Source organism: Erithacus rubecula, assembly GCF_903797595.1.
Source record: "Erithacus rubecula genome assembly, chromosome: 9".
NCBI lineage: Eukaryota > Metazoa > Chordata > Aves > Passeriformes > Muscicapidae > Erithacus > Erithacus rubecula.
In genome coordinates, this window is record NC_136660.1 from 7565730 (window position 1) to 7591529 (window position 25800).

The 25800-nt window shown below is 45.5% G+C and overlaps 2 protein-coding genes and 1 long non-coding RNA gene across 3 annotated transcripts; all 3 read left to right on the forward strand.

Annotated features, from left to right (window-relative positions):
* The first annotated feature begins 799 nt into the window (after window positions 1–799).
* On the forward strand, window positions 800–9522 carry LOC306805349. The gene is made up of 2 exons (XR_013775187.1): window positions 800–893; window positions 8773–9522. It is a non-coding gene; the product is annotated as an uncharacterized lncRNA (long non-coding RNA).
* Window positions 9523–16948: 7426 nt separating this feature from the next.
* Window positions 16949–20474, forward strand: LOC306805064 (leucine-rich repeat-containing protein 37A3-like; the record flags this gene model as incomplete). The annotated part of the gene is made up of 8 exons (XM_079312379.1): window positions 16949–17142; window positions 17397–17468; window positions 17831–17938; window positions 18119–18190; window positions 18621–18701; window positions 18981–19052; window positions 19676–19750; window positions 20201–20474. The coding sequence occupies 8 exons, from the start codon at window positions 16949–16951 to the stop codon at window positions 20355–20357; spliced, it is 831 nt and encodes a 276-aa protein (XP_079168505.1). The 3' UTR covers window positions 20358–20474.
* Window positions 20475–21312: 838 nt separating this feature from the next.
* LOC306805208 (uncharacterized protein) lies at window positions 21313–24107 on the forward strand. The gene is made up of 4 exons (XM_079312699.1): window positions 21313–22241; window positions 22346–22435; window positions 22770–22834; window positions 23594–24107. Exons 1-4 carry the CDS (start codon window positions 21315–21317, stop codon window positions 23781–23783), a joined length of 1272 nt encoding a protein of 423 aa, XP_079168825.1. The 5' UTR covers window positions 21313–21314; the 3' UTR covers window positions 23784–24107.
* Window positions 24108–25800: the final 1693 nt, after the last annotated feature.

Genomic DNA, 25800 nt, shown 5'->3' on the forward strand with positions numbered 1-25800 from the left:
CAGTTTGATCTGGAAGGAAGGTGTGGTGTCTTCTGAGGATGGGAAATGTCTTCAGCAGAGAGACTTTCCTCATCACTCCTACCTGAACTTCAAGCACTGAGGGGTTGGCACTGGTTTTCATAAGCTTCTGAACAGTGGCATATGCTGTGCTCACCATCAGGAAACTGCTGTAAGTCACACAAGTGGTTTGCTTTTGTTGTTACTTTGGAGTTTATTTATAGGATTTGTGGCTTGCTCTACAAGCAAGCTGTATTGTTTGAGCTACCAGTGGAGGAAATGAAGACCACTCAAAGGTGCACACTTAGTTCAAAAGGCTTTTTGCCACAGTGACCTTAAAAGTTGCATATGCCCTTCTTCAGTGTTGACAACATACAATTCAAGAGTTGGAAATGGAAACCTAACTGAAGATCTGTTCCTTTTGATATCTGTTCAGATTTCCACTGGTACCAAGTAAAACTGTATCTATCCTGTATTTAAAGCAGGGAGCACAGACTTACCAATAATTATACTTTTTATAAAGGGAGGCAAATTTCTGAAAAATTTGTGGGTTTTACCCCATTGTTTCTTTCTATATCTTTTGGCAAAGTGCACTTGATTCTTCATGAAACAAATTTTGCTTTCTTCATTAGTGCTCATGCTTGACTGGAAAAGCCATCACTGCCAGGTGTGTGATGATTAGCTGGAGGGTAATGAATCAGCTTGGGCTTTACATCAGTGGGATAAATCATGGGCTCCAGCTGAATGTAAATAGGGTAGTGTTGTTCTGTTTTATAGCATTCCACCAATACACTGTGCTTAGGAAAGAGATTTTAGTAGTCTCCAAAAAGCAGGGATGGATAAACTAAATGTTGCTTTGCTTTCAACAAAGTCTGAAAACTATTTTCACCAGGTAAGTTTTGTAAAACCCTTTCTTGGTTCATGATCTTTTTCACTTCTAAATATGAGTGCTATGTAAACCTTTTTTTTATATGGTGAGAAAGTATTTACTTTTTCTTCTAGGCTTCATAAGGGAATAGTGTAAAAACAAACCCAAGTCAAACCTTTATATTTTCATAAAAGCTAGATTAAATTAAAGCTTCAAAAGTTTCAAGTTCTGCTCAGAAATTATGATTTTTATTTGCATTGCCTCTTTGTCACCTTGGAAACACCACTCTATGCAGAACAGCACAGTGGAAATGTGGGTCCCAATTGCAGTTCTTAAATTTCTCCTTTGCACAGCATCTCTCAGAATCTGCAGATATAGAGGGAAACTTTACCTATGAGTGTTTCAGGTTTTTTCTTCAACTTTGGTGTTTTCATTTGTTAACATTTCTTGTTAACAAAAGGGAAAAAATGACCTTGAGATGGTCATGTATACATCTTGCTCCACACCTTCCTGCAATATAATAAAAACCTTTCCCCATAAGGCAACAAACTGCACTACATGAGCAATACAGGCTCTTGCTGCTGATGCTGAAGTATTAGGTCTTTCCCGAGACACTGATGTAAGAGAATAGAGAGAGAGACACATATTTCAGCAAAGCAATAATTCAGCCCAGAATTTTAATATAAAGAACACAAAGGCAGTATCCTGTTATCTGAATTTTAATGACTGTATCTTTTTTATCCTGTCAGTTGTAGCAAGGATGTGAGAGGTTTCATGAAACATTAATGGCTCTAACTACAGTCCTCTCCATTTCCTTTTTTCTCTCTTTTTTTGTTCTCCTGATGTGATGTAAAATTTGAATTTGTGCAGTGGAACTGCTTTCTGCACAGGGCTGTATTGCTTGCTTGATCTTTCAGCAGTGACTGTGGTTCCTATTTGGGCTGGGAGATTCCACACAGGCTGCCTAGGGAGAGGGAGAGGGCTGGAGGTTCGTGGAGAGGAAGATCTTGCTGGTGACAGATCATAAACAATTTTAAATACAGTCCATATTTTAGAGACTTTTAAATAAAGGGCCAGCTGGATGTTCTGCAGTAGCCTCAGTCTCATCTGTAGACTGATGGTTGCTGCTGGATGAACTGTTCAGAAGGCAAAAATCCACAGGGAATATCAGATCCTCTCTCCTCCTCAACCCCCAAGAAACAGGAGTGACAATGGGGTAGAGAGAGACTAAACCTGAGCAGATTTCAGGGCTCATCAGGTGCAAGGGCACAGCAAAGCCTGTGGACATTACTGTACATGCCATAGTGAATTCCTGCAACAGCCAGTCTCTCACACTTAAAACCCGTGCAAAGAGTTGCTGCCATCTGACTGAGTGCTCTCACACCACAACTTCCAGGGGAGTGTTGCAGGAAAATACACAGCTCCCAAGGCAAGTGAAGAAACCTAGAGGCAAACAAGCAAAGACAAACACACAGGCACAAAGGCCAAGTGTGCTTGGAATCCAGTATTTGAGGTGCTGCAAAAAACCAAATTCAGCACTCTGATCCACAAGATGCATAATACGAAATGTTCCTATTTATTCAGAGGAAGCCTGTTAAAAACACAAATATGCATTGTGTGGTGCCATAATATAGTGACTACAACGTGGCAATAGCAGGTGTAAGCCCTGATGTGTTTATTTTCATCCTAAGACAGCATGACACTGATGTGGTCAGTGAGAGGGTGTCACCACACCACTGTGACACGAGTGTGTCATGCTGTCTGCCATTCTCTGGGACTGGGATATTTGCTAGCAAGTGTTCTGCCTTCCATGAGCATCATCCTGAGAAACAAACCCACAGGCTTTGGGAGCAGGGAGACCAACAGAGGCTGTCAGTCTCTGTGCCTCCATTCTCTCCTTACCTCCCCATTCCTTAGGCAGCTCCATGAGTTGGGAATAGCCTGACCTCCAACAGTTTCTCTCTTGTTGTCTCTGGAAAATAGATGGCAAAAATATGGCTTACTCTTCCAGAAGCTGGAGAGCAGCTTTCCTCACTCTGTTGGAGTTTGTGTCTGTCTGGAGGCACTGGATGAATTGGGGATATCAGGGATATGTTGAATGTAGCTGAGGCCTTCTACTGTAAATATTAAAGCAAAGGTCTATGTGGAAAGGTGAACAGAGTAAGTATGAGCTGCTTTGTTTTGTGTTTCTATAAGCATTATTTCAGTTTTCTGTGATTGTCTGTTCTGGGAACTGTGAGGAAGGTTGGAAAGGTGCACTGGCTGCATCATGGTCTGTCTGCATCACGTGTATGATGACCTGTGAGAAGGAGCTTGGGATTCTGTACAGTAAATGAAGCAATATTTAGTAACAGCACTGAGTTTGGTTAGCATGGGTATGCTGAACAGCTGGAGAAACAAATGGTGTGGCAATGTAGAGTGTGCTGCTTGGCCATGGACCAGTGGAATCTGCTGCCATTCACAGAGGTGTTAACAGGTCTGGTGCAAATTTAGATTTCATCCATTAAAATCATCTATTTTGGAATAAGGTTGCAAATGAATAATCAAGTTACATTCTCTGTAGAAGAGACCTGGCTGCTAGTATACTGCAGAGCTTTGATAAAAAGAACTGCAGAAGAAGTAAGGCCCAAGGAGAGTCAATGAGAAATAAAATTCAGTTCACTGTGACTATGCTACTTAAGGGATCTTACACGTTTCACCATGATTAACTGAGACACAGTGGTAGAGCTCAATATATGTGGGAGTTCATTTAGTTGTCGTAGTTCTACCTTTTCATTTAATAAATGCTTCTTGATTTAAATGGAAATCTCTAATTGCAAAATGATCCCTGATGCAACATGTCACAACAAATACATGCATTCTGTTACAACAAGAAAACTTTACCTGTTTATATTATTTTCACTATTATCTCAGGCTTTCTTAATCTTCCACTTTCCTTCATTCAGCATAAAGTTCACAGTATGTCTGTCTGAAACAACAACAACAAAATGGGATGCCTATTATCAACGAATCAGTGGCATTTACAAGTGGGATTTAAACAAATCTGCTGCAATAATGGTGAATGGTTTGTTTGAAATCTGAGTTTCTTCCTGATAGAACTAGGAAAGGTTTTGATGGAAAACAAAAAAGGTGACATTTAGTGCTAGTTGACATCAATGTGTTTCCCTGGACTCTAGAGAGATTCTCCTTATTGCAGAACCAGGGCCAACATTAGGAGATTAAGGGTTTATATGACAGGCAATTAATAGAAGGATGTTTGTGGAAGGAATGTTTTTCTGTTTTTTCTAGGGGAAAAAAATGAGGGAGAATATGAAGGAAAGGAAGGATAAAACAGAAAAAGCCAGATAAAAGGGAAAAATCCCCAGAAATGGAGTAGGTCAGTCTGAGGATTCCCATGCCCTGCTGTTTTGAGGAGGAGACTGGGTTTGCATGCAGTGCAATGAACAGTAGAGGCATCCTGTGTCTAGCTTGGTCTGTCCCCATCAGTGCAGCAGCAGAAATCCCTGCCTTCAACATTAATCTGGATTCACTGAAAGCAGGGCACATAGGGGAAACACTTCTGCTGCTGTAATATCCTTTGGGAAAACAGGAAGCACTTGTAATGGAAAATGTGCAATATGAGTGATAAGCAGGGTCACCGAGGTTCAGACCTGCAAAAAAATGACCTTCATTTGTTTTTAAAGTATGAGGCAGAAGGGGGATAATATTTCCCCTGTGTCAAAGCTGATTGTTCTAGAAATAACATGGAAACCCTAAAGTTGGGGAAACACATTAAAAGGAAGCACATGGCAGCCAAAGAATAGAACATAGACTAAGACAATACTTCCTGTCCCATTTATTAAATGCTATTTATAGTTTCAGCTAAGAATATACAACCAGGACCTGATCATATATAGAAAATCACTGTACACTAAAAAAAAACAAACAAAAAAAAAAAAAACAAAAACAAAACCCAAAAAGTTTTCTGATTCTATATAGGACTTTATTAATAACTCTCAGCTTTTTCACAATATGCATTAATTACATACAGAACTACATTTGCATAACACCACAGCTGCCATTTAAAGCTAAAACACATTCAGATGTTTGGTAGACCTAAGCATTTTGTCTGGATTTCAGAAAATGTGCCTGTTAGAAGATTTAAACAGACCATGAAATAAGACAATTTCCCTGCTGTTTTTGCCCATGTAATTCATTCAGCACAGGTGATGAGGAGATACCAGGTACCAAAGGAGTTATATTCTTACTGCCCTGTGGTTGCTGGGCAGTCTGTTTTCTCCACTTGGCATTAAATTCACTGCAAAGGTACTACCCAATGCGGCATGTTCATAATGTTCAACCAATGCGGGGAATTTTGGGTTTCATTGGGGTTTTTTAAATTTTTTTTCCTTCTGCCAAATATCAAGTCCTCAAACAGGAAAATAATGACATATATATGCATATAAAATTCCTATTTCATAGTGATGAAAATTTCTTTGTCATTATTGCATAAACCTGTGAATTAATGTCCTGCCAGGTGTGTAATATTTCAAATAACAGCTGGCTGTGGAGTCAGGAGGTGTCATTTTCCTCAGGACAGAGAGACAGGGCAGAGCTCCAGGTCTGCCCACCATGAACCATTCCCAAACTCCTTTTAGATGCTGTGGGGTGCCACATCCTGCATCTGTCACACTGCTTGGCAGCTCTGCCAGTGAAGCCTGCCCATGAGGCAGGGCTTGCATCCTAGATCACTGTTATCACTTTGTGTCTGTGTGGTGGAGCTCCTACTTCTTCCTGAGTCAGTGTGCTGAAATGTTGACTTTTCAGAAATTCCTGGCATGTGAAAAAGTGTAAGAGTAGCAAGACAAAAAGCAAGTGTTGAATACATTCGTTGTTTCCAACTCATCTGCTGAGTATGCAATGCTGTTGTTTCTGACATACTGCTGTCTTGCATAAGACTTTTGGTTTTTTATTTTCTTTGCACTAAGTGCTTATGGAGTAACTGGAGCCTCATTCACCACTGCACAGAGCACTTGCCCCAGAGACTCTGAGCTGAGCATTAGGTTTCAGACAGGTTTTGAGTATGTTTGGGGATCTATCATCTTCATGCAGCTACTGTTCTCTGTAAGATTTTTGTGTTAAGTACTTGCCCTTAAGTGTTTCCACTGCTGGAGATACAGTTTCCAGAAAGTCATCAAGTTTTTTAGTCTCATATCCCTTGTTCAGTTTCCACTGAAAAACTAACTTTAGCTGAGTTGCTCCAGGTATAAATCAGTGTAATAGAAGACAAGATTTGTCCCTTTCCTTTTCAGCCAAATTGTATGCTTTCACTGTCTGGAAAATGACAATCTTCCCACTTTCTGACTTGTTTGATGCTTACCAGAATCCCCTGAAATCTACCACAGAGATTAAATAATCCACTTTACTTGCTGCCTAGGTGATGTAATACCACATCTTTAAATACTTGCACTGCTGTCCAGCTTGCTATTTCAACAATTTGCTGTTTAAATACTCCTGCAGGTGAAATATCTGTAAAACTGACACTTAAAAAACACATGTAGGGATAGGTACTCTCCTCAAAGACTGAACACCTTTGCTCCTGTTTGTCTCTTGCCTTTCATTTTTGCTTTCTAAGCAAGGTACTTTTCTGTCCAACCCTTGCACATTATTCATCCTTCTCACCTCATTTTCAAGACCTTCTCCTGAGCTTGGAAATCTCCCTTGGACCAGAACAGTCTGCCACCACTTTTTCCTCTAAGACAATCAGTATTTAGTGACTATGTTTCCACTGCTGATCAGGAATTCAAACTTTTTTGTGCAATTTGCCTATCTCATATTAACCCGAAAATCTAACTATTAAATGTCAGCTTCCTTTTGAGTCAGCTGGTAGAAACTGATTTAATAGGCTGGAACTGGGAAAGTATGGTGCCTGGTGGCCTGGGCACGTGCTTTGTATTCCTTTGTGCTAATCCAAATGAATATAGAGCTCCTGAAAGTGAGATATGATTTGGGTCCCAAGTAAAATGTGCTCCAGGTGTGTTCCACATCAGAATGTGGAATATTCCACACTCCACTCCCTGGGGCTGTCTGGCACTGTAAACAGGCAGCAGTTGTGTGTCTGATTTTATGCCAGAAGCAGGTTAACTGCAAGGAGAGATGAGATCAGTCCCAGCTAATCCCTGGCCCTGAAGCAGCAGCTCTTACTTTCTTAAAGTGAAAATTTGCTGTGCATAAGACACAATCTCTGTGCTAAAGATGGTATTTATGTTGAGTATAAGTGATGATAAGCCTTATGAATACATGCCAGGGTGACACCAGCCTGTTTTTGCTTTAGAATCAGGAGGGTTGGCAGAACATAGAGCAGGGCAGATATTTGCTCTTGTTGTGTGCACAAGAGCCACCCAATATTGTTCCACATATTCTCATTTATTAATGCCTTTCCTGCAGTGAATGGAAATGACTCTGCCTTTCTCACCAAGTAACCAGAATGCAAATGGGTCCCCAGACAAACCAAGCAAACAAAAATTAAAATCCTGATGGAATCGTGTAATGATGCAACATGGTCAATTAATGAAACCACATGGATTCTGGGGTTTGCCTAATACTCCCCCAACTTTCACAGATGTTTACAGCAGGAAAGTTACCTTGGGTTCAGATTAGGGTTTAGATTCATCCACCTTGTGAATTTTCTCATTTTAGAGAAAACTATTGGAGAAGATCAGGTATTTTTTAAATTCCTTTTTTACTAATGGTTTTGGGGTGCAGAAAAATAACCTGTAACCACTTCTGCCTACTTCTTTATTATTTCAGTCATTTAAGCAGCTATTCTTAGGTTCAAGCAAACAAAGCTTTCCTGTTTTCCATAGTTGCATAATTAATCTGTAAGAACTTTGACATTTCAAAGAATGCACTGTTCCTAGCCTTTGCTGCTATCTGCATATTTCTCTCTAGATTTCTGGCCTGATATTTACACTTAATGAATGAACATGAACTCAGGCTCTCGAGGTGTGATCAAGTTTTTTGTGACTGACTAAGCCACAGAAGACAAACTTTTAGGTATTGTTTCCTTTATTAATATCTAGTCTGCTCCAAATTGCAGTAGTGAAGAACTTGCTGGATCCCTTAGAAGCTGTGAACAGTAGTTCAGGATTTGGGCCTCTTGGCTGCAATAGCAGCAGGAAAATTTCCGTTCTGGTATTGTCTGCCATACTTCAAACTGGTGTAAATTGTGCTACAGCAAAAAACTTTGTAGCCTTGTGAGGACCATGGGTGAAAGAACAATGAGACAAAGCTGGGCATTTCTAGTCCCATACAATGAGTGAAACCACAGATAGACCACTAGCTGTTCATCTCACAATGTGTGGTTTATTGGCAGATGACTGAGAAATTGAGAAGTTTACTTTTGATGACCTCTCTTGTTTTTTTCAAGGTAGTGTGAAGACTGGTACTGCTAACCCAAGGCATGTGGTACAAAAATAATCACATTCCCCCAGTCTGTTGAAAGTGCATAGAAAAAAAAAATTAGTGTAGTATTTTCTTTCTTTCTCTCTCTCTCTCTTCCTTTCCCTTTTTTTTTTTTTTTTTTTTTTTTAATATTCTGGTATGCTAAAGGGAATTTTGCATATGTCTCTCTGAAGAGTAGTTGTTCAAGAACTCAAGAACACTGACCACTGGAAAACTGCAAAGAGTTGCCATGTGCCCCATGAAATTCAGTCCTCAGGTATCCACCAGTGAAGAAGATACTGTGTAAATCAGGGCAAGGATCCAATGAGACATCACCTGGGCTGCAAAACTTTGGGTAGTAATTTTATAAAATCCTGGGTATTAATAACATAAGATATTGGACTTCCTGGTTAAACTTGGGTTCAGTATGTGTAGCTGAAGAAGGTCAGATACCTCAGCATTTATTGATCTATTTATTTGGGCAGCACTGCTTCCCTCTTGGATCACCTCCTGGATCTCTGATATGGCTGTGTTTCACCTAGAATAGAAACAGCCTTGAGGCTGTTCCTGTAACTGTGGGTCTGCAAGCAACAGAGGCGATTGACATTAACTTCAGTGATATTTGGACCTAGCACAGGAAGAGCTGCAGGAAATCCCTGGAATGCCAGGCTTTAAAATGCTGGGTATTACTGGCTGATGATCAGCTAATGATGAGGTGCAGACTGTACTTGTTAAGGAAACATTTTTTTCATGGCAGAAAAATTCCCCTTGGACACTTTAGCAAATCATCCCCTTAGAGACTTCACTGCTACAAGTACCATCTCCTCCCATCTGGCCACCTGTGGGCTCTGCTCTGCCCTGCTGCATTCCTGAGGTTTTCTGTGGCACCACACCAGCTCAGCTGCTGGCATGAGCAGAAGGGAGCTGCTCAGCAGCAGCTGGCAAGGGCACCCAGCAGCCCAGATCTAACCTGCTACCAGACACAGAGCCCACTGATCCAGAAAGGGCTGCCATCTCAAGGTTAAGTGCACAATCTGGAGATGCTGTGTGGGAGGGCCATTCCTGTGTTCACAGACTGTGTGCCTGATATACTGCATGGATGGAGTGCTGAAAATGGTATTTATGGGTAAGAAACAGTGCATAAGTATTTGACAATAAGCCTCTGTGTGTGTGTAGATGCTGGTGTTGAATTATCAGTGAAAACAGTCCTTTAATAAATATGTGAGTGTATTTCATTGAGATCACTGTGATTTCATTGTGAAATTTCATTGAGATCATTGTGATTTCATACCCTGGTAGCTCCTCAAAAGGCAATGGGGTGGTGTCTGCTACTAGAATAAAACCAAAACATTAAACTTAATGTACTTATAAAATCAGGGAAAAAAATGCTTACTCGTTGTCTTTGGTCTCTGTCTGTCCTGTAAAGACATACACACAGACTCTTCCAAGGCAGAAAAACTGGAATTAAAAATGGGAAGAAACTATTGTTGAACACAAAACTGCCCATGTTGCATTTCTGAATATTTCTTAATCTTTGACTATCAGGGCAACTCTCAAGGGTGGTTCAGTTTTGGGTTTGTCAGTCTTCCGGGAAGAAATTGTCACCATCTGCAAAGGCAGCAAAAAGTCTTATAGAATATTTATAAGAGTATGTTTTTGTTTCACTGTATAACTCTGATAAAATCATGTTCTTATTAGCATACAACAGTTTTTGTAGGTAGGAGGTGACATCATAAAACCTTTTCATGAGAATTAGGTGAAGGTATTTGGTTGACTCAGTATTTCATTCTTAAATGCAAAAGAGAATTATTCACTTTTGATCATCCAACCAACAATCTGGTTTTCAGGGCTTTTTTTGAGTAAAGTAGATGAAATCTTACATCTGGATGTTTACAAAACATCATTAGATCTGCTTTTATTTTTTCCTTCTATCATAGAACACGCTTTAGGCCTAGCAGCACAGGCTAATCATGAACAAGATGCACACAAGAGATAAATTCAGTCAAAAAGGGTTATCAGCCGGTCACTGCTAAATTTGGATTGCACTAAAATGGAAATTCTTCAATTATATCATAATTTTGGAACAACTTCATAAAGCAGTGAAGTAGCAAAGTGTCCAGTGCAAAACCTTGCCTTACCCCTGCGCAACTGAGCTAAGAATTCTGAATAAAAACTCCTGTGCAGTTACACCAGCAACATTTTTCTCATGCTGAGGCAGAGCTCTAATACAATTATTATTAAACATGTCATAATATTTGCAACACAGACATTCATTTTTGTAGTCTTTTAGAGAGGTTATAAGAAGCACACTTAGAAAACTTCTTATTCTTTACTTTCTTTCTTAATCTATTTCAGGTAATGATTTTTCTCCCAACAATAGACTGTAATTTTGTTTTGGCTGCAGAAATTTCTGTATGAATGTGCTCACAGGAATAATTCTCTAATGGCATGATAGATCCATAATAGATTTAGTTAATCTTCTGTTGCATTGTCACTGAGCTGTGCTCATTAATTACAGTGAAACAGCACAGGATTATAGTCTTGCACTAAACTGCTGTTGCTGGGATCTGGCCTCATGTAGGGGCTGCCCCAGTGTCAGCTGAAGTCAAGCCACAGCTCCCATTAATGTCACTGCACAAAATCTGTGCTGAACAGCTGTTGATGTCATGGGGGCTTCAGAAGGTTGGGAAGGTTTGTGTTATGGCTTAGTGGGATAGAGGGGAATGATCCCTCAGGTCCCTGCCCCAAAGAACACACAGCATACAGAGCATGAGAAAATGGGGAGAAGCAGGATGGGAGGATCAGCATTGTGAGGGCAATTAGATTTCCTGACAAAAAATGCCAGTATTTCAGATTGTCCTTCAAATTTTAAAGGATTTCATTTGACTTAAAAGAAATTACTGAAAATTGCTAAGAAATGTGAAAAATTTTAATTTCTTAGCATTTTCAATGCAAAGAAACAATTTTAAAAATCTCAGTATCATAAATTAGGTTAGGCTGGGAATATGGTTTATGGAAATATTTCCAGTTCTCTTTGTTCAAAATCCCCCTGAGCATCAGCTCACTCTCAAGTATCAGCATTGCCATGTTTTAATACCCAATCTGCCTTTCTTGCTAAGATTTTTCAGACAACTTGCACATATAAATTCCAGTCAGCATTCTCTACAGGACTTTTAAAAAATACTACTGAGATCAATTTAAAACAACATTTCCAATGAAATGTTAAGCTTCCGACAATTATTTTCAAAAAGTACTTCTCATATACAATTATGTTATTAAATTGTTGTCCATATCACAAAAGGGAAGACAACAAAATTGCTGTTGAATGAAAATATAGAACAATTTTGCACTCATTTAAGAACAGGATTGCAGAAATGGGATCATGAAATGACACATCACTTTTAATTTCTACAGAAATGTACCTACTGTAAATTTTGGGTTGTGTGCTTCCTAAGCTTTGAAATTCTTCAGGCTGGCTTTGTGTCCAGAAATGCAGGAGTTAGGATCACTGAAATGGAAATGGGGAGAAGTGTGTGGGAAGCAGGTGGATGTAAAGAAGGGACACACCCTAACACCCCCCATCATAAATAGATCATTGGAAAGATTGATTACAAATTCCTTTGCTCCCCCTTTTTAGCTCCCTTTTTCTTATTTTGCTGCCATCCTCCATCGACCCCCCCAGCCCTCCAGCTGCCAGCCAGTTACACCAGAGATGAGGCTGGGGGTTTCTGAGCAGCTGACAGGAGCTTCCCAGAGGCAGAAAAGGATGGTGATGGGATTGCAGGGTTAATTAACCCCAGATAATGAGGTTAATTAACAGGGTAGCAGTTAGAAATAGAATATGACAGGATACTGATGGCTTACCACGATCTTGTATTGTGTCAGAGACAGCTCTGCATGTCAGGAGATGGGATTGCAAGCCAGTAACTCATTTAGGGTTCCCTCTCATCAGCAGGAAATAACTATTTGATTAGTTTGAGTGGTGAGGAATCATTTGGGTGACAGTGATCACAAGATGAGTAGGAAAGGAAGGAGTGAGAACAGCAGGATTAGAAGGAGTATACTAGTCGTATATTAAAATTGGCAAATCTAAACTAAACCAAGACAAGTCCTCACAAAAAAAAAAAAAAAAAAAAAGGAAAAAAAAAAAGAAAAAAATTAGGAAATGGTTAATAACTTGGATTTCTGAGGTCATTTTGGGTATTGAAGTGTACAAAATGCTAAACCAAACCAAACAAAAAGATCCCAGAAATTGTTCTGAGGGATTAGACTGGAGAAAAATCAGTGACTTCTCTGATGAAAAGGAGAGAAAAACTGAATAGTAAGAAGTACTATGAATCCATCAGGAGTTTAGAAAAAACTGAACAATCAAGCAAAAGAATAAACAAGGTAAAAATGAACCAAGTATAAATAAGACACTAGGTTAAGGATGATTGGCGTGGACATATTGAAAGAAAGCTGGAAAAGCTGAGCCCCAAAATTAATTACCAGAACATAAAAACCGAGTAGAGCGCTGGCACCCTCACAGAGGAGATCTCAGTGCAGGAACAGCAGCCAGCCCAGAGCAGGGAAGGACTGAGAAGAAGAACCTGTAGGATTGAAATGAGGATTTTCATCAGATTGAGGAAGGATTCCTTCTTGCCCCTTGCTGTAGTCAAATATTCCCACTGAAGAGAGCAAGCCCATGCCCTTGCTGGCCTGGAGATCCAGTCTGGCTCACTGGGTGCTACCAAGCAGGTCTGTGTGCAGTAGCCAAGTTCTCCCTGCCTTGGGCACTCTCCTCCAGCCAAACACCATTTTTCACAACAATGTGAAATGTTTGAGAGTTCTTTTTTTCAAAAACAATCTAAATTGTCTCCCAAGTTTAAAGGCTGTCTGCCAGCTGTTTTGCATAAGCATTATCTCTTTAGGATAAAAAAAAGAATTGGGAAAGTTATAGATCTTAGTTGTAAAAAAAAAAAAAAATACAAGAAAAGATAATGTAGTAAATTTCATAAATCCTCCACACCAGAAGAATGACTTGCTGAGAAGTCTGCACTAGTCTTCTATCTAATTGAAACACTACCTATATCAGCTATGATGTGTTTTCCAGATATCTTCACTTGAACTGTGGGAAAATCTGCAATAAACCCCAATTTGTGGTTTATTTTACCGAGAGACTCGTCCAGCAAAAAGTGATTTAAGTAAAAATGCAAATATGCAAACCAACCCTCAGGCTGAACAGGTTGCAGCACTTCCAGTGAAATCACCATGATTTCTAAAACCTGAAATTGCAATTCCTTGTTTGTGCCAAAGACATGGCTTTGTACAGTGTTCTCTGAGATCTTAGGAAGTCTCAAGTAGTGTTGTCCTGCTTGGCTGAGAGCATGAGGCCAGCACGTCTTCCTGGAGAGGTTTCAGCTTGGGGCTCGTGTTTTGTAGGGAGACAATTGTCACTTCTCAACTGCTGCTAATAGAAGTGTGTGATCTGAAAGAGACCCAGAGCTGCTAGTGCCCAGTAATATCATGCTTTTTTTCTCTGCTAGTAAAATCAGTTATTCACACAATAAGATGCAGTGCTTGCCAAAGGAATAAAAAATGGCAGTTTTTACCTTAATGGGAGCAATTTGAGAAACTGGAATCATTTTAGGAACACACTCCAACACGGCTGGAAATGCATTAAAGGTGTTGGTGTCTGACTTTGTTGAAAACGAGGGCTGGCAATAGCCAGAGCCAAGCTGAAAGGGAGTGCTGCACTTAAGGAGCTCCAGCACACCAGCACAACTTGAGCAGGGTCTGAACAGTTGCTACAGTGTGAGCAAGGAGACTTTAGGGCAGGGTTGCATTTGTCCTTTCTAAGCATTGATTTTTAATAAAAATGACTTCGCAGATTCGTTCATGTCGACTCATATGTGTGTCTTTGCCATTTCCTTCCAGCTCTGTCATTCCATGTTTAAGTAAATGTTGTTTGCAATGGTGCTTGTGTGACAGTCCTGGTGAGCCAATGGCAGCAAAGGCCTGGGACTGGGTTGATGTTTATCTGTGAATTACTGGAGTCATATCTGTCAGAAAATAACATTTTAGTGGTTGCAGAGAAGATGAGCTGGCGTCTTGGAGATATCACTGAGACTGCTGGGAATGCATTTATGGAGTATTAGTACACTTTCCCTACACAGAGAGTGTCTGGTACTGCACTAGGCTCAGCAACAGCACAAGGAGTGAATGGCACTTCTGGAAATGGTGGTTTCTTTGTCTCCAGCACAAGCACTTCCTAAGGAGTAGCTGAGAGTCCCTTTCCACTGTCCTTGTCAGGAAATGGAAACTGCCTTTTTCTGCCTTCTGCTCATTTGTTACCGTGCCAGGTGACACTCCCAATGTCTCTCCCTGTCCCACCCTTCCTGTGCCAGGATCAGCAGCACAGCCATGGCTATAGGGGGTGATCCTTACCTGTACAGATATGCTGAGCTCTATTCTGCTATTACAGAGTTATTATGAATAGTTAAGACAACGCATCATCTTTAAAGAACAAACCTGGTACATTTTAGAATCCATTAGCACTTTAAAAATAATTGGATATCTTCTCATCTTAGTTAATTTGCAGCCTTTGGTAATTCACACTAGGTGATCTAGTCATTAGTGCAAATTATATTTAAGAAGTAAAACTTAAATATATTCCATTCTAGAAAATCTTCCAAGTATGGTAGGAAAACAATTGTGCTGCCAGTTACTTGATTTGTGTGGTATTATATTAAAGAAACCCCAGTAGAATTTAATTAGGTGCTCTGGGTTTGTGGTGTATTACAGTCTATGTTATCATCAAAGAAGTAACATTTAATTATAACTGAAACACTAAAACAAATATTTTGGTTTTTAATATTGTATTAAAAACCCTATATATTTACTTATTTTCTTTTTCTCTTCCAATATCTTGTTAGAAAGAAGAAACCATTTCTCACTGATTTTTTCAGAGCGGAATAATAAACACAGACAGACTTGTTATTTAACAACACTATTGTTAAAGATTGTAGAATTATTGTCTCAAAGAGCTCCACAATTGCTACAGTAAAAAAAAATAATTCTTGCAGCTCTGGTGCCAGCATAATTCCTTTTTTGCCATACAAATAAACAGGATTTTAGCTACAGAGTACATGTAGTAAAGGTGTTGTCAGATCAGAAAAGAGGGGCTCTCATTAACTGATTCTGAAAATATAAGTTGATGTTTTCCAAATTGATGCAATCACAAGAATGCTTTTGCAGCTTTAAAAGTAAAAAGTGCTAATGGGGTGAAAGGATACAAGTTACAAAATAAGGTGAAGGAAAATAAGATATGAGAGAGTGTTCTTGTAGCTATAGGGCTGACATAAGGAAAAAAATGCATTCAGAGATCTTTACTTTTGTGCGTGGACCATTTAATACAGGATCTCAAACAAGGCTGGTGCAAATAAAAGTGTAAATTCATAATGTGTTTGTTCAAAGTAGCAGACTGAAAATGTCAGGAAAAACGCCAGCACTGTTTTTTCTAAATTTTTTGTCTGTTAATGTGTTTGAGTCTATAATCATGGGTCTCTCTGAATTCTTCAGAGGGAAATCAGAATGAAGGGATTGAATTAAAACCTTTGGATGGATTGAACTATGTTAAGCCACCCAGACATAAATGGGAGGTGTAAGTTCAAGATTTGGAATAAGTAAGAAAGTAAGTTTAGAATAAGCTTTAAGTGAGAAAAAGGTCTCAGATGCCAGAGTAGACATACAAATTCTGGTAAAGGTTGAAAAACACAGTCCTAGACACTAGTGTTTCCATGGACATTCCAGGAACATAGTTTCAGACATAATAAAACTATAGTAAGAATATTACTTCTATTTTTAAAATGGATTAAGATAGACCATATGTGTAGTTTATACATAACAGGCATGGAAAAAAACTAGAATTCTAAAAAGTTAAGAAGTAGTAGTCCAACTTTGTGTCTTACTTGATGGGAAGATTCCATATAAGAAAATGCATTGAGGAAGCTAGTTTGCAGAGAAAGAGGGAGAGATGCCTCCCTGATCACAATCACGGACACAACAGGCAGATCTTGGGGATAGTAATTGCATTTATCATCAACAAAATCAGAGCAGAATAACGGAAAGCAAAACTAATTCCAACAAGACTTCTATGCCCACACTAAGACCTGGCCACACAACCCAAATAAAAATGGGAATGGCTTCACAGTGACAGAGGGCAGGGTTAGATCGTGTGTTCGGGAGAAATCCTTCCCTGTGAGGGCACGGAGAACCATGGCACAGGATGCCCAGAGCAGCAGTGGCTGCCCCTGGATCCCTGGAATTGTCCAAGGCATGGCTGGACAGGCCTTGGAGCAACCTGGCATAGTGGAAGGGGTCTACTGCCCATGGCACTGGCTCATCCTTAAGGCCTCTTCCAGCCAATCCATTCCAAGATTCCGCAGATTTGTGGCTCTGAGGCAGAGTCATTTGGTGATGGCATCGCCCGAGCTCAGGTTTGCTGCAAGCTCTGAGACCAGCCAGGGCCACGGTGACACGAGCGTTGCTGCAGTGAGGTGAGAAGGACACTGTGACGTTGGCAGCACCACTGTGACGTTGGCAGCACGGCTGTGACACAGCGACTGCCACAGCTGCACCTCAGGGTGCGTCCCAGGCGACTGCAGCCAGTCTCACCTCGCCATGGACCTGGTGACACATGTGGTGCGTGCTCTGCTCCTGCTGGCCCTGCTGCTGGCAGTGCTCCCCTGCCCAGGAGTGGCCAAGGAGCTGTGCCCAGAGCCCTGCTACTGCCCACAGCATGGGCATCTGGACTGCCGGGACATGAGCCTGGCCACCGTGCCCCTGGCCAGCCACCACTGGCCCCTCACCATCCTGTGAGTCCCACCGCCCCACAGAGCCCTGCAGCTGCCCCTCCTTGGCTCCCTGCTGCTGCAAACCCCATGTGGAGCACCCAGGGGACTCCCTGGCCACAGACAGGGAGGGTTTGGGGGCCTGAGCTCAGCAGGAGGGTGAAGGCAGGCTGGGCATGCTGGGCCTTCTGCAGGCAAAGCTCGCTTCCAGCTCAGCAGCTGAGTGGCAGGGAAATGGGTTTTCCTGACAGGAGCTGGGGTCTTTGGTTTCTTTGCAGAGACTTCACTGGCAACTCCATTGCTGTGATCGGAAAACAAGCCTGGAAGGACTACCCGTGGACTGAGACCTTGTAAGTGCCCATTTCAAATGTCAGGTGTTTGGGTGTTTTCCCTCTTTTGCTCTGGGGTTGCAGCAGCAGCCTGGACACCAAAGTTTCCAGTGGAATTCAAAGCTCTGCTGCTCTGCAAGGGGGGTGTGAATCACCAGGGCTTCCCTGCATGGCAGGGAATGCCATGAGCTGTGTCTCTTGCAGCCCAGGGCTCTGCCCCTGTGTCTGTTTGCCCAGGGATCAAGCTGTGTCAGCTTCAGCCGGCCGGGAGCAAGTGCCTGCTCTGGCCAGGAGTGGGACCATGCCTGCAGTGACCCAAAGAGATGCTTCAACAAGCTGCTACAGGAGATTTTCCCATGACAATGCCATTTGCTGCTGGCCAGTGGCCGCTGTCACAATGTCCCTGTGTTCCCTTGCAGAGTGCTCAGGGACAATGAGCTGCAGGAAGTGAGGAGCCGTTCCCTGGAGGGGCTGTTCCTGCTGAAGAACCTGTAAGCACCGTGCCCTGCCCAGGGCCAGGGGCTCCTGCCTGCCCCTTCCTGGGTCCCTGATGCTCAGCCCAGCTGCAGCCTTGGGCTCGTGGCCTTTGTCCCTGCTGGGATCAAGGCTGCAGAGGCAAGTAAAAGCCACAGGGCAAGTGCAAGTGACATTTGGTGTTCTAACTGCAACAGGGATTTGTCCTGCAATTCGATCCTGTCCATTGAGGAACGGGCTTTTGATCCACTGCCTTTCCTGAAGTTTCTGTGAGTTCCTTTCTGGTGTTTTTAGTGCACTCTTTGTATTGGGCACAATTCCTGCGGTGGAAAACGCTGCAGTTCTTTTCTCACAGTCCCTAAATCTGCCCTGCTCAGAGCCCAGCTTAGCTGCAGAGGTCAGTGCTGATGGCTGGACAGCCATGCCAGGGGGACAGATCCCAGCGGGGTTATCCACACAGACAGCAGCCATCAGAGCAGCCACTTCTTGCAGCCTTGGCTGCATCCTGGGACAGAAATAGTGTCAGCAGCTGTGCCCTTTGCTTCCCCTCCTGGACAGGCTACAAACACTGAGAAAGCAGCAGTTTCCTCCCTCTTCCACCTTGGATTTGCACCTTTCCTACAAAGACATGGATGCTGCTCTCGCCCCTCTTCCCATAGGACACACCCGATTCCTTAGTGTGACCTCCTCTTTCCCCAGAAACCTCTCTGGGAATGGCCTCACACATATCCACAGCGGCACTTTCCAGGCCTGGCATGGGATGCAGTTTCTCCAGGAGCTGTAAGTGGCACCAGGGCTAAAGGCACGGCAGGGAGAGTCTCTGCAGGGTCTCTGCAGGGTCAGTAGGCAAGAGCAGCTTTGGCCTCTGCAAAGCCCTGATTGCACCTGTGGATGTCGGCCAGGGAGCAGCAGGAGCGTGCAGCTGGAGAGGCCCTTTCGCCTGCCCTGCTCATCTCTCCTGCAAGGCTTCCTTGAAAGCAGCCAGGCCATCCCCACATGCCCAGCACACCCAGCTCACATCCTTGCCAGCAGCCCTGACAGAGCTCTCTTGTTTCCCAGGATCCTCAGCCATAACCCACTGGCTGTCATTGCCGACGCTGCCTTCTTCAAGCTGCCCTCGGTGACCTCTCTGTAAGTATTGCCTCCTTTGGAGCACATCAACACAGCTCTGTGTCTCTCTTCAGTGCCCTGTTCTCAGGAAAGCAGCAGAGGTGCAGCAGCAAACCTTCCTCTTGCCCAGCCTGAGCCTGCTGGAGACACAGCTACCCCTGGCTCTGGCGTAGCAAGGCAAGGGCCAAGCATTGCTGGTGTGTCCCAAGATGCAAAGCAACCCAGGAACTGGGACACAAACTTTCAGGGAAGACAGCCCATCTAGGGCAGGGGACATGGAGTGCCTGCAGTGTTCTGGGAATAAACTGCACTCCTGCTGGAGCACTCGTGCCAGCAGCTCGAGGCTCCTGCCTCCTTCGGGGGCTGGAGCTGCCCTCAGTGGTAGGCAGCAGGAGGGTCAGGAGAGGGGCAAACCTTTCTGGTGGCATCTGCTGCCACGAGAGCTGCAGGATTGCCCTGCAGATTCTACGGGCCTGGTTCAGAGCAGGGCAAGGCAGAGAGAAGCTGGGTTTTGCAATGGCTTCCCTTTGATCAGACAGAAGTGGATGCCTCTGCCAACAGCCCCACAATCATCAGGGCCCTGGGCTTGCAGAGGTCTGGCAAGGTCCCTGGAGAATTTAACGAGGTCATTCCAATGCTTGCAGAGACCTGAGTGCCACCCTTGTGACACCGCAGACGCTGCTGCTGCTCCTGCAGACCACGTTGAGCTTGGAAACCCTGTGAGTGTGTGAGACAGAGCCCCAGCTGCCAGCAGGCCCCGAGTGCTGGGACAAGGGGCTGTGCTTGGGAAACAAATCCACATGCCACAAAGCCAGAACAAGCCCAGTAAGATCAGGAGTGGCCGCTTCCCTCTGGGAACCTGCAACAACTCAGCAGCTCAGAGGCGTAGTTTGACCTTTTGGGTGACTTGCTGCACATTTCTCAAAGGGGAGTTGGAACTGCAGGCGGGTGCATTTCTGTGTCACGAGGTGTTTTGGGAACAGTCCCACTTTGCAGGATACCATCCCCTGTTGAATGTTTTGCATTGGGAGTGAGGGGACTTTCCCATAGCTGTGGCACACAGTGAAGCACAGCCCCACGTCTGGTACATCCCTGTGTTCCCCGGGTTGGGCTCGGAGCCGTGGATCGCGTGGCCGGGTGTTCCTGCAGTAATGCCCTCTTGTCTCTAGCCAAGTGCCCAAGAAGGTGGCCTGCTGCCTGTGCCAGGAGAATCCCCTCCCCGAGAGCCCGTGCAGGAGCATCCAGTTCCTCTGCGAGAAGCTGTGCAGCGCCAGCGCCCCGCAGTGCGGTTGGTGTCCGGAGGGGCTGGGGGGAGCTCACATCTAACACTTCCCTTGAGCCTGGGGAGATGCTGCAGCACTGCCCTGTCCTGGGGGTCCTGATCTCCTCCTGGAGTAGAGGACTTGGACAAAACACCTTGGGTTGAAAAGTTCCTGCTGATTGTACTGATCCTGTGTGTCACACACTGTCTGGAGAAGGGAGAGCTCACTGGGATCTCCACCGGCCACGTGTAGCGAAAAGGGCAGGGCCCCGATGTGCTCTGCAGAGTGAACACCAAGCACCGTTAACCCCTCATTGGCCTGTGCAGGGAGAGCAAAGCACCATCCTACTCTAGCCAGGCACAGGGCAGAGAACATCAATCCACAGCAGGGCGAGGCTGCACTTCTGCAAACAGATACAGCCAGGTTTCCAAGATGCCCAGGAAGCTGGGTTCTCTCCCTGGCTCAGCCCCAGGTGTCCTGTAGCACATCCCAGAGCTCTGGTGCCCTTGAGGAAGTTTGTCATGGTGTAAAAGCTTGAGCAGCTGCTGCTGCTGGGAATAGCCCCGGAGCAAAGGAGTCCCTGGGCTTTTCTCCCCTGCAAGTCTGTGCCCCCACAGCAGTGCTGATCTTTCCTCTGGCATCTCTGGCTCCTCACTGGCTCCTGCAGAGCAACCCAAGCCTGGCTCATCTGGAGCTGTGGGAAACTCTGCGACAGCAATCCCTCTACCCAGGGATGTTACCATTCTACCCAAAGCCCCAGGAGACACCAGGAAAGAACCAGCTCTCTGCTCTGGCCCGCCCTGAGAGGATAATGGGATGAATTGAAGGGCTCTTCTCTCCACAACACATGCCCCACTCTGCTCTGGCACTGCCTGGCTTTGAGACGAGCTCCTGCTGCTCACGGTAGCCTCTGAGCCTGTGTTTGCACCAAGCCGCTGATCTGCTCTCTTGGTGTTCTCCAGATCACACAAGTCTGGAAGAGAAGTGGGGAGAAATAGTGGATATGGAACAATCCCCAGAAATGGACACCAGCCCAGTGTTGAACCTCAAGCCCAAGCATCCTTCCACGGGAGATCACGGAACTGCAATACTTGCGGTTGTCCTGACCCAGAGCCCTAAGGGTGATGTCAGCAGCCTGCACGATTCCAGAAGCAATTCATATCCCCCTCAGCATCACATGAGGCACAAAGGCAAAACAAGTGTGGATGACTTGATGACCAAGCTCAAGAAGATGCTGCTCAAGAAGAAGCAGCACAAGTCTAAAAGCACCAGGATTGCAAGAAGCGTTATCCCTTACCAGCCCCAGCTTGCCAGGCTGAAGCATGTGGTAGAAAAGGCACTCTCAAGCTGGGATCTAGAGGAGATGGAGTCACGTTCAAACTGGCACAGATTAAACCCCTCGGATCTAGCTGGTGGATTAAACAGTGCTTACCATGCCTCTAGCACTAGACAACATGGAGATGAGGAGGAAGATTCAGCTCCCAGGAAGAACTACATGAGGACACCCAAATGGCACAAGAAGGAGGGCAGTCACTATGGGGTTGGGCAATCCTCTCTAGGCAGGCACCCCCTGATCTTCCGTGACACCAGAGAGGAGGAAGACTCCACAATCCTCAACAAACCTTGGAGCCCCCGGAGTCCAGACCTTGCGCTGGTGCCAGGAGAACTCTTGGAAACCACCCTTGATGATCAGCTGCAGCTTCTGGAGCCAGACAAAGGCATGCAAAAGTTCACGGACCACGTGGAGCGGGCCCTGAGGATGGACTGCAACCTGCCTCAGCTGAAGGAGGCCTGTGCCAAGATGATTTCCAAAACCAGACAGCTTCTAAATGTGCTCAAGGAGATGCAAGAGAACCAGGGAGCCTCTGATAACAGGGACCACTGTCGTGTGCAGGAGAAAATGATCATTCAAATGGCCTTGGGGAAGGGCAAGAAATTCACAAGGAAGGTAGGAGAGCTGCTGGGCACTGCTGCCTGTGTCCTTCTGGGCAAAGGAGAATGGAAGGGTCAATCCTCTTACCACCGTGATCTTCCTTCCTTTCCTCACAACAGAAACTAGAGGTGGTGCTGTATGTGCTCACATCTGTGTTTTTGCTGGCTTTCTTCATCGTTGCTTTTCTGATACTGAAGTGTATCTCCCAGGTAAGCCAGTATCTTGTTTGACACACAGCTGTCTCTCGTAGCTGGAGTGCCCAGGTGATGAGCCCCAGCTGCCACTGCAGATGCCTGTGCGTGTGCCCAGTACCACAGGAAATGTTTTCCCAAGCCTGGAGCTTGTGGCAGCTTCCACAGTACTGGGCTCTGCAGGGTTCAGCCTGGCTGGGGGAAGCTGGTCCTGCCTTGTGTCCCCACTCTCCCCAGCTTTGCTTTGCTCTCCTGCCTTCAGCCACACAGCAATGAGAGCTTTCACCCTCTCCTCTTTGGCAGAAGAGTACAGCAAAATCAATGTTACAAATCTCCCATTTTCCATCCCCAGAAGCGCTCCCAGCCGTGTGACCCTGACTGCCAACCCTGCCACACCAGGATCATCTGCCTGGGAAGGTAACTGCTGGGTGCCCATGCCACTGCTGTGCCACCAAGCATCTTTGCTGAGCAGAGAAACTCCCCCTGGAGCCCTGCAGCCACACAGGTGCCGCTGCCCAGGGCTGCCCTGGCTGTGTTTCAAACACATCATGTTTGGGAGAGCCCTGGGAAAGGGGGTCCTGAGCTCCTGAGCCACGAGCTCCCAGCCAACCAGCCCTTCCCACGCCGGCGCTGGGATGGATGTCTTGGGCTCTTCTGCAGTCCCAAATTTATGTGCACGCAAGCAATATCTCTGTGTTCCCTGCATACTCTCATCTCCTGATGGCTCTGCCCTTTTTCTCCCCACTCCGTCCCCTCAGTGGTTAGTGAAGAACTCACTCCCACCCTCTCCAGTTACCTTTTGCATCCAGGCCTCATTGCCAGCTACTCCAGCCATTGCCATCCCTGCTGGTGCTCCCCATCTTCCTTAGGCTCTGCTGACACACCCCGCAAGCAGGGAGAGGTGCTGCCCCTGCTGCAGCCCTCCCTGGCCAAACCTCCCTGCTTACGGACCGGGAGCAGGTTCCCCTGTGGGTGTGATTCCCAGGAGCCTTTTTCTCCCCACTGACCTTGCACATTCCATTGGTCTGCAGCCCTGGAAATGCCACTTGCTGACCCCTGCAGCAGCTGCTTCCCAGACAGGGAAGAGCAGAGCACAGGCAGCCCTGGTGCCCACAGCCTCCATCACCAGCTGCCTTCTCTTTTAATCCCTATTTTCCCTTTCTGTGTTTTTTTTAGGTTCTGTGTAGGAGGGAGGAAAGATGAAAAGCAGCCACAGGATGTGGAGCAGAAATGGGCAGGAAGCTCTTCCCAGTGTTGCCGCTCTTCTGACACTGTTAATGGTCCCTGCCAGTGCTGTTCCCTGTTCAGAAAGTCTGAACTGCCAGGCATTCAACGCATCAGGACTGTCTATGAAGCTCCGAAATAAGCGTCCCAGGAAGAGACATAACGTGAAGGACTCAGGTGGAAGACTATCAAGAAGATGATAATGGGATGCCAAGATTTCTTCTCCTCCCAATTAATATAGGAATTGCTTAGGCTCTCACTGGATGCTGTTTCATTGGCTGTTGTCATTTCCTTAGATGCTTTTTGCTGGGCTGTAGTTTCCTTTCTGACTCTGCTGAGGGAAGGCCAAAGGGTGCTGCAGGCTTGAGGATGAGCTCAGGACATCCAGAGAAGTCATCATTACCTCAGCGTCTTCCTCATCCCTTGTGGCAATGTTTCTCCCTGCATGCATTCAATAAAAACCAAGATTGTCCTCGTTCCTCCTGGTGTTGCTCATGTATTTGTAGAAGCAGTTTCTCTTCTCCCTTATGGCATTGGACACATTCAGTTCCAGCTGGGCCTCTGCCTTTCTGCGTTTCTTCCTGCATGCCCCAAGCACATTGTTGCTGTCCTCCTGGAGTGCTGCCCTTCTTCCAAAGCTACAAATTCTGTTTTCCCTGAGTCTCAGCAAAAGCTTCCTGCTTAGGCACTCTACTTCCTCACCAGCTCGTCTTTGGGCACACAAGCGTGGCCTGTTCCTGCCTGCGCCTTCAGGGATTTCTCCTTGCAGAATGTCCAGCCTCCCTGGACTCCTCTGACCCCAGGACAGTGTCCCCAGGGAGCCTCTCAACCAGCGTGGCTGGACTGTCTCACCCTGGGCAGCCCCTCCATCCTGGATTGGCCTTTGGTCATTGTGCCAGCCCCAGAGGCACAGAGCCTCCACCGTGTTGTGTAGAGGGAGCTGGGAAGGTGAGATGAGCCAGGAGAGGATTCCCCTGGTGCCTCGAGCAGGGATCTCTTTCCATTTCTCTGTTACCTCTGCCAGCCCTGGTGCCACTGCCTGGCTCTGGCACTGCCAGCAGCTCAAGAACTGCACGAGCTCCCTCTGGTCACCATGTGCCATGTTCTGACTAGTGCTCACTGAAAAGTGGAAACCGCAGGTGGAGCCTTACTGGGGCAGCCGATAACGACAAAGCCAAAATCTCGGAGAAGGAACCTGTCTGCCCTCCTGCTTGATCCAGCTTGAAGATCTCTTCCTGCATCAATTCTTTGGGGTCTTCTCCAGATCCAGTAGTGCATTGCCACAGCTGTTTTTCCCCGTGGCATTGTCTGCCCCTTCTGTCTGCCTGTGCCCAGCAGCTGGCCTGGGCTGGTGCTGCAGGTACAACGAGAATCACCTCGCACCGTCAGTCACCTCCCTACTGCTCAGCGCTTGGGCTTCCCTTCCAGGCCCCTGCTTCACCAACGAGGCCTTCTTGGATATCTCTTTGGATATCAAAGTTAAGAGGCTTTGCAGTAGTTCTTCTAAAACCTCCCAAGGCCCCTGTAGCTTTCAAGGTCAAGGCTTTTGTGTTCCAAATGTCTGCTGCTGGCACAAGAGCCCTGGAGGGTTGGTGGGAAGGGGAATGACCAGTATACTCCTGCAGGGGCCATGGCACTGGTGTCCCCATGGTGCTGGCTTGGAGCTCCACAAGCAGCACTGTCCCCTCTGCACCCCTGAGCTTTCCACCTTGTTTAAAACAGGGCCAGGAGACAATTTCTTCTTTCTAAAGGCCTTTCTTAGACAGCCATGGGAGGGGAACTTGTGGGGCTGCGCACGCCGCCGCTGCTCCTGCCGGACACCGCCCAGGAGGAGATCCAAGGTGATCCTGCTGCTGGAGCTGCAGAGTCAGGGGTTCCGTCCTCCCGGGTGTTCCCAGAACTCGGTTTGGCTCGTGTGGTCTAGGGTGTCACTCGGCTGCAGTGCCCTTCACGTGACTGTGAGATGACCGTGGAAGGGTGGAGGTAGCCAAACGTTTTGCCAACTCATTGGTGTTTTTCCAGGATCTATATTCGGTAGCGACTTACAGCTTTTGGGTGCTCTTGTCATCGTCCACATTTCCGCCTCGGAACTGCGCATGATGGGAACTCGTTGATTTGCTTATTCTTGAGTGGAGTTAGCGGCTTGATGAGCAGGCGGG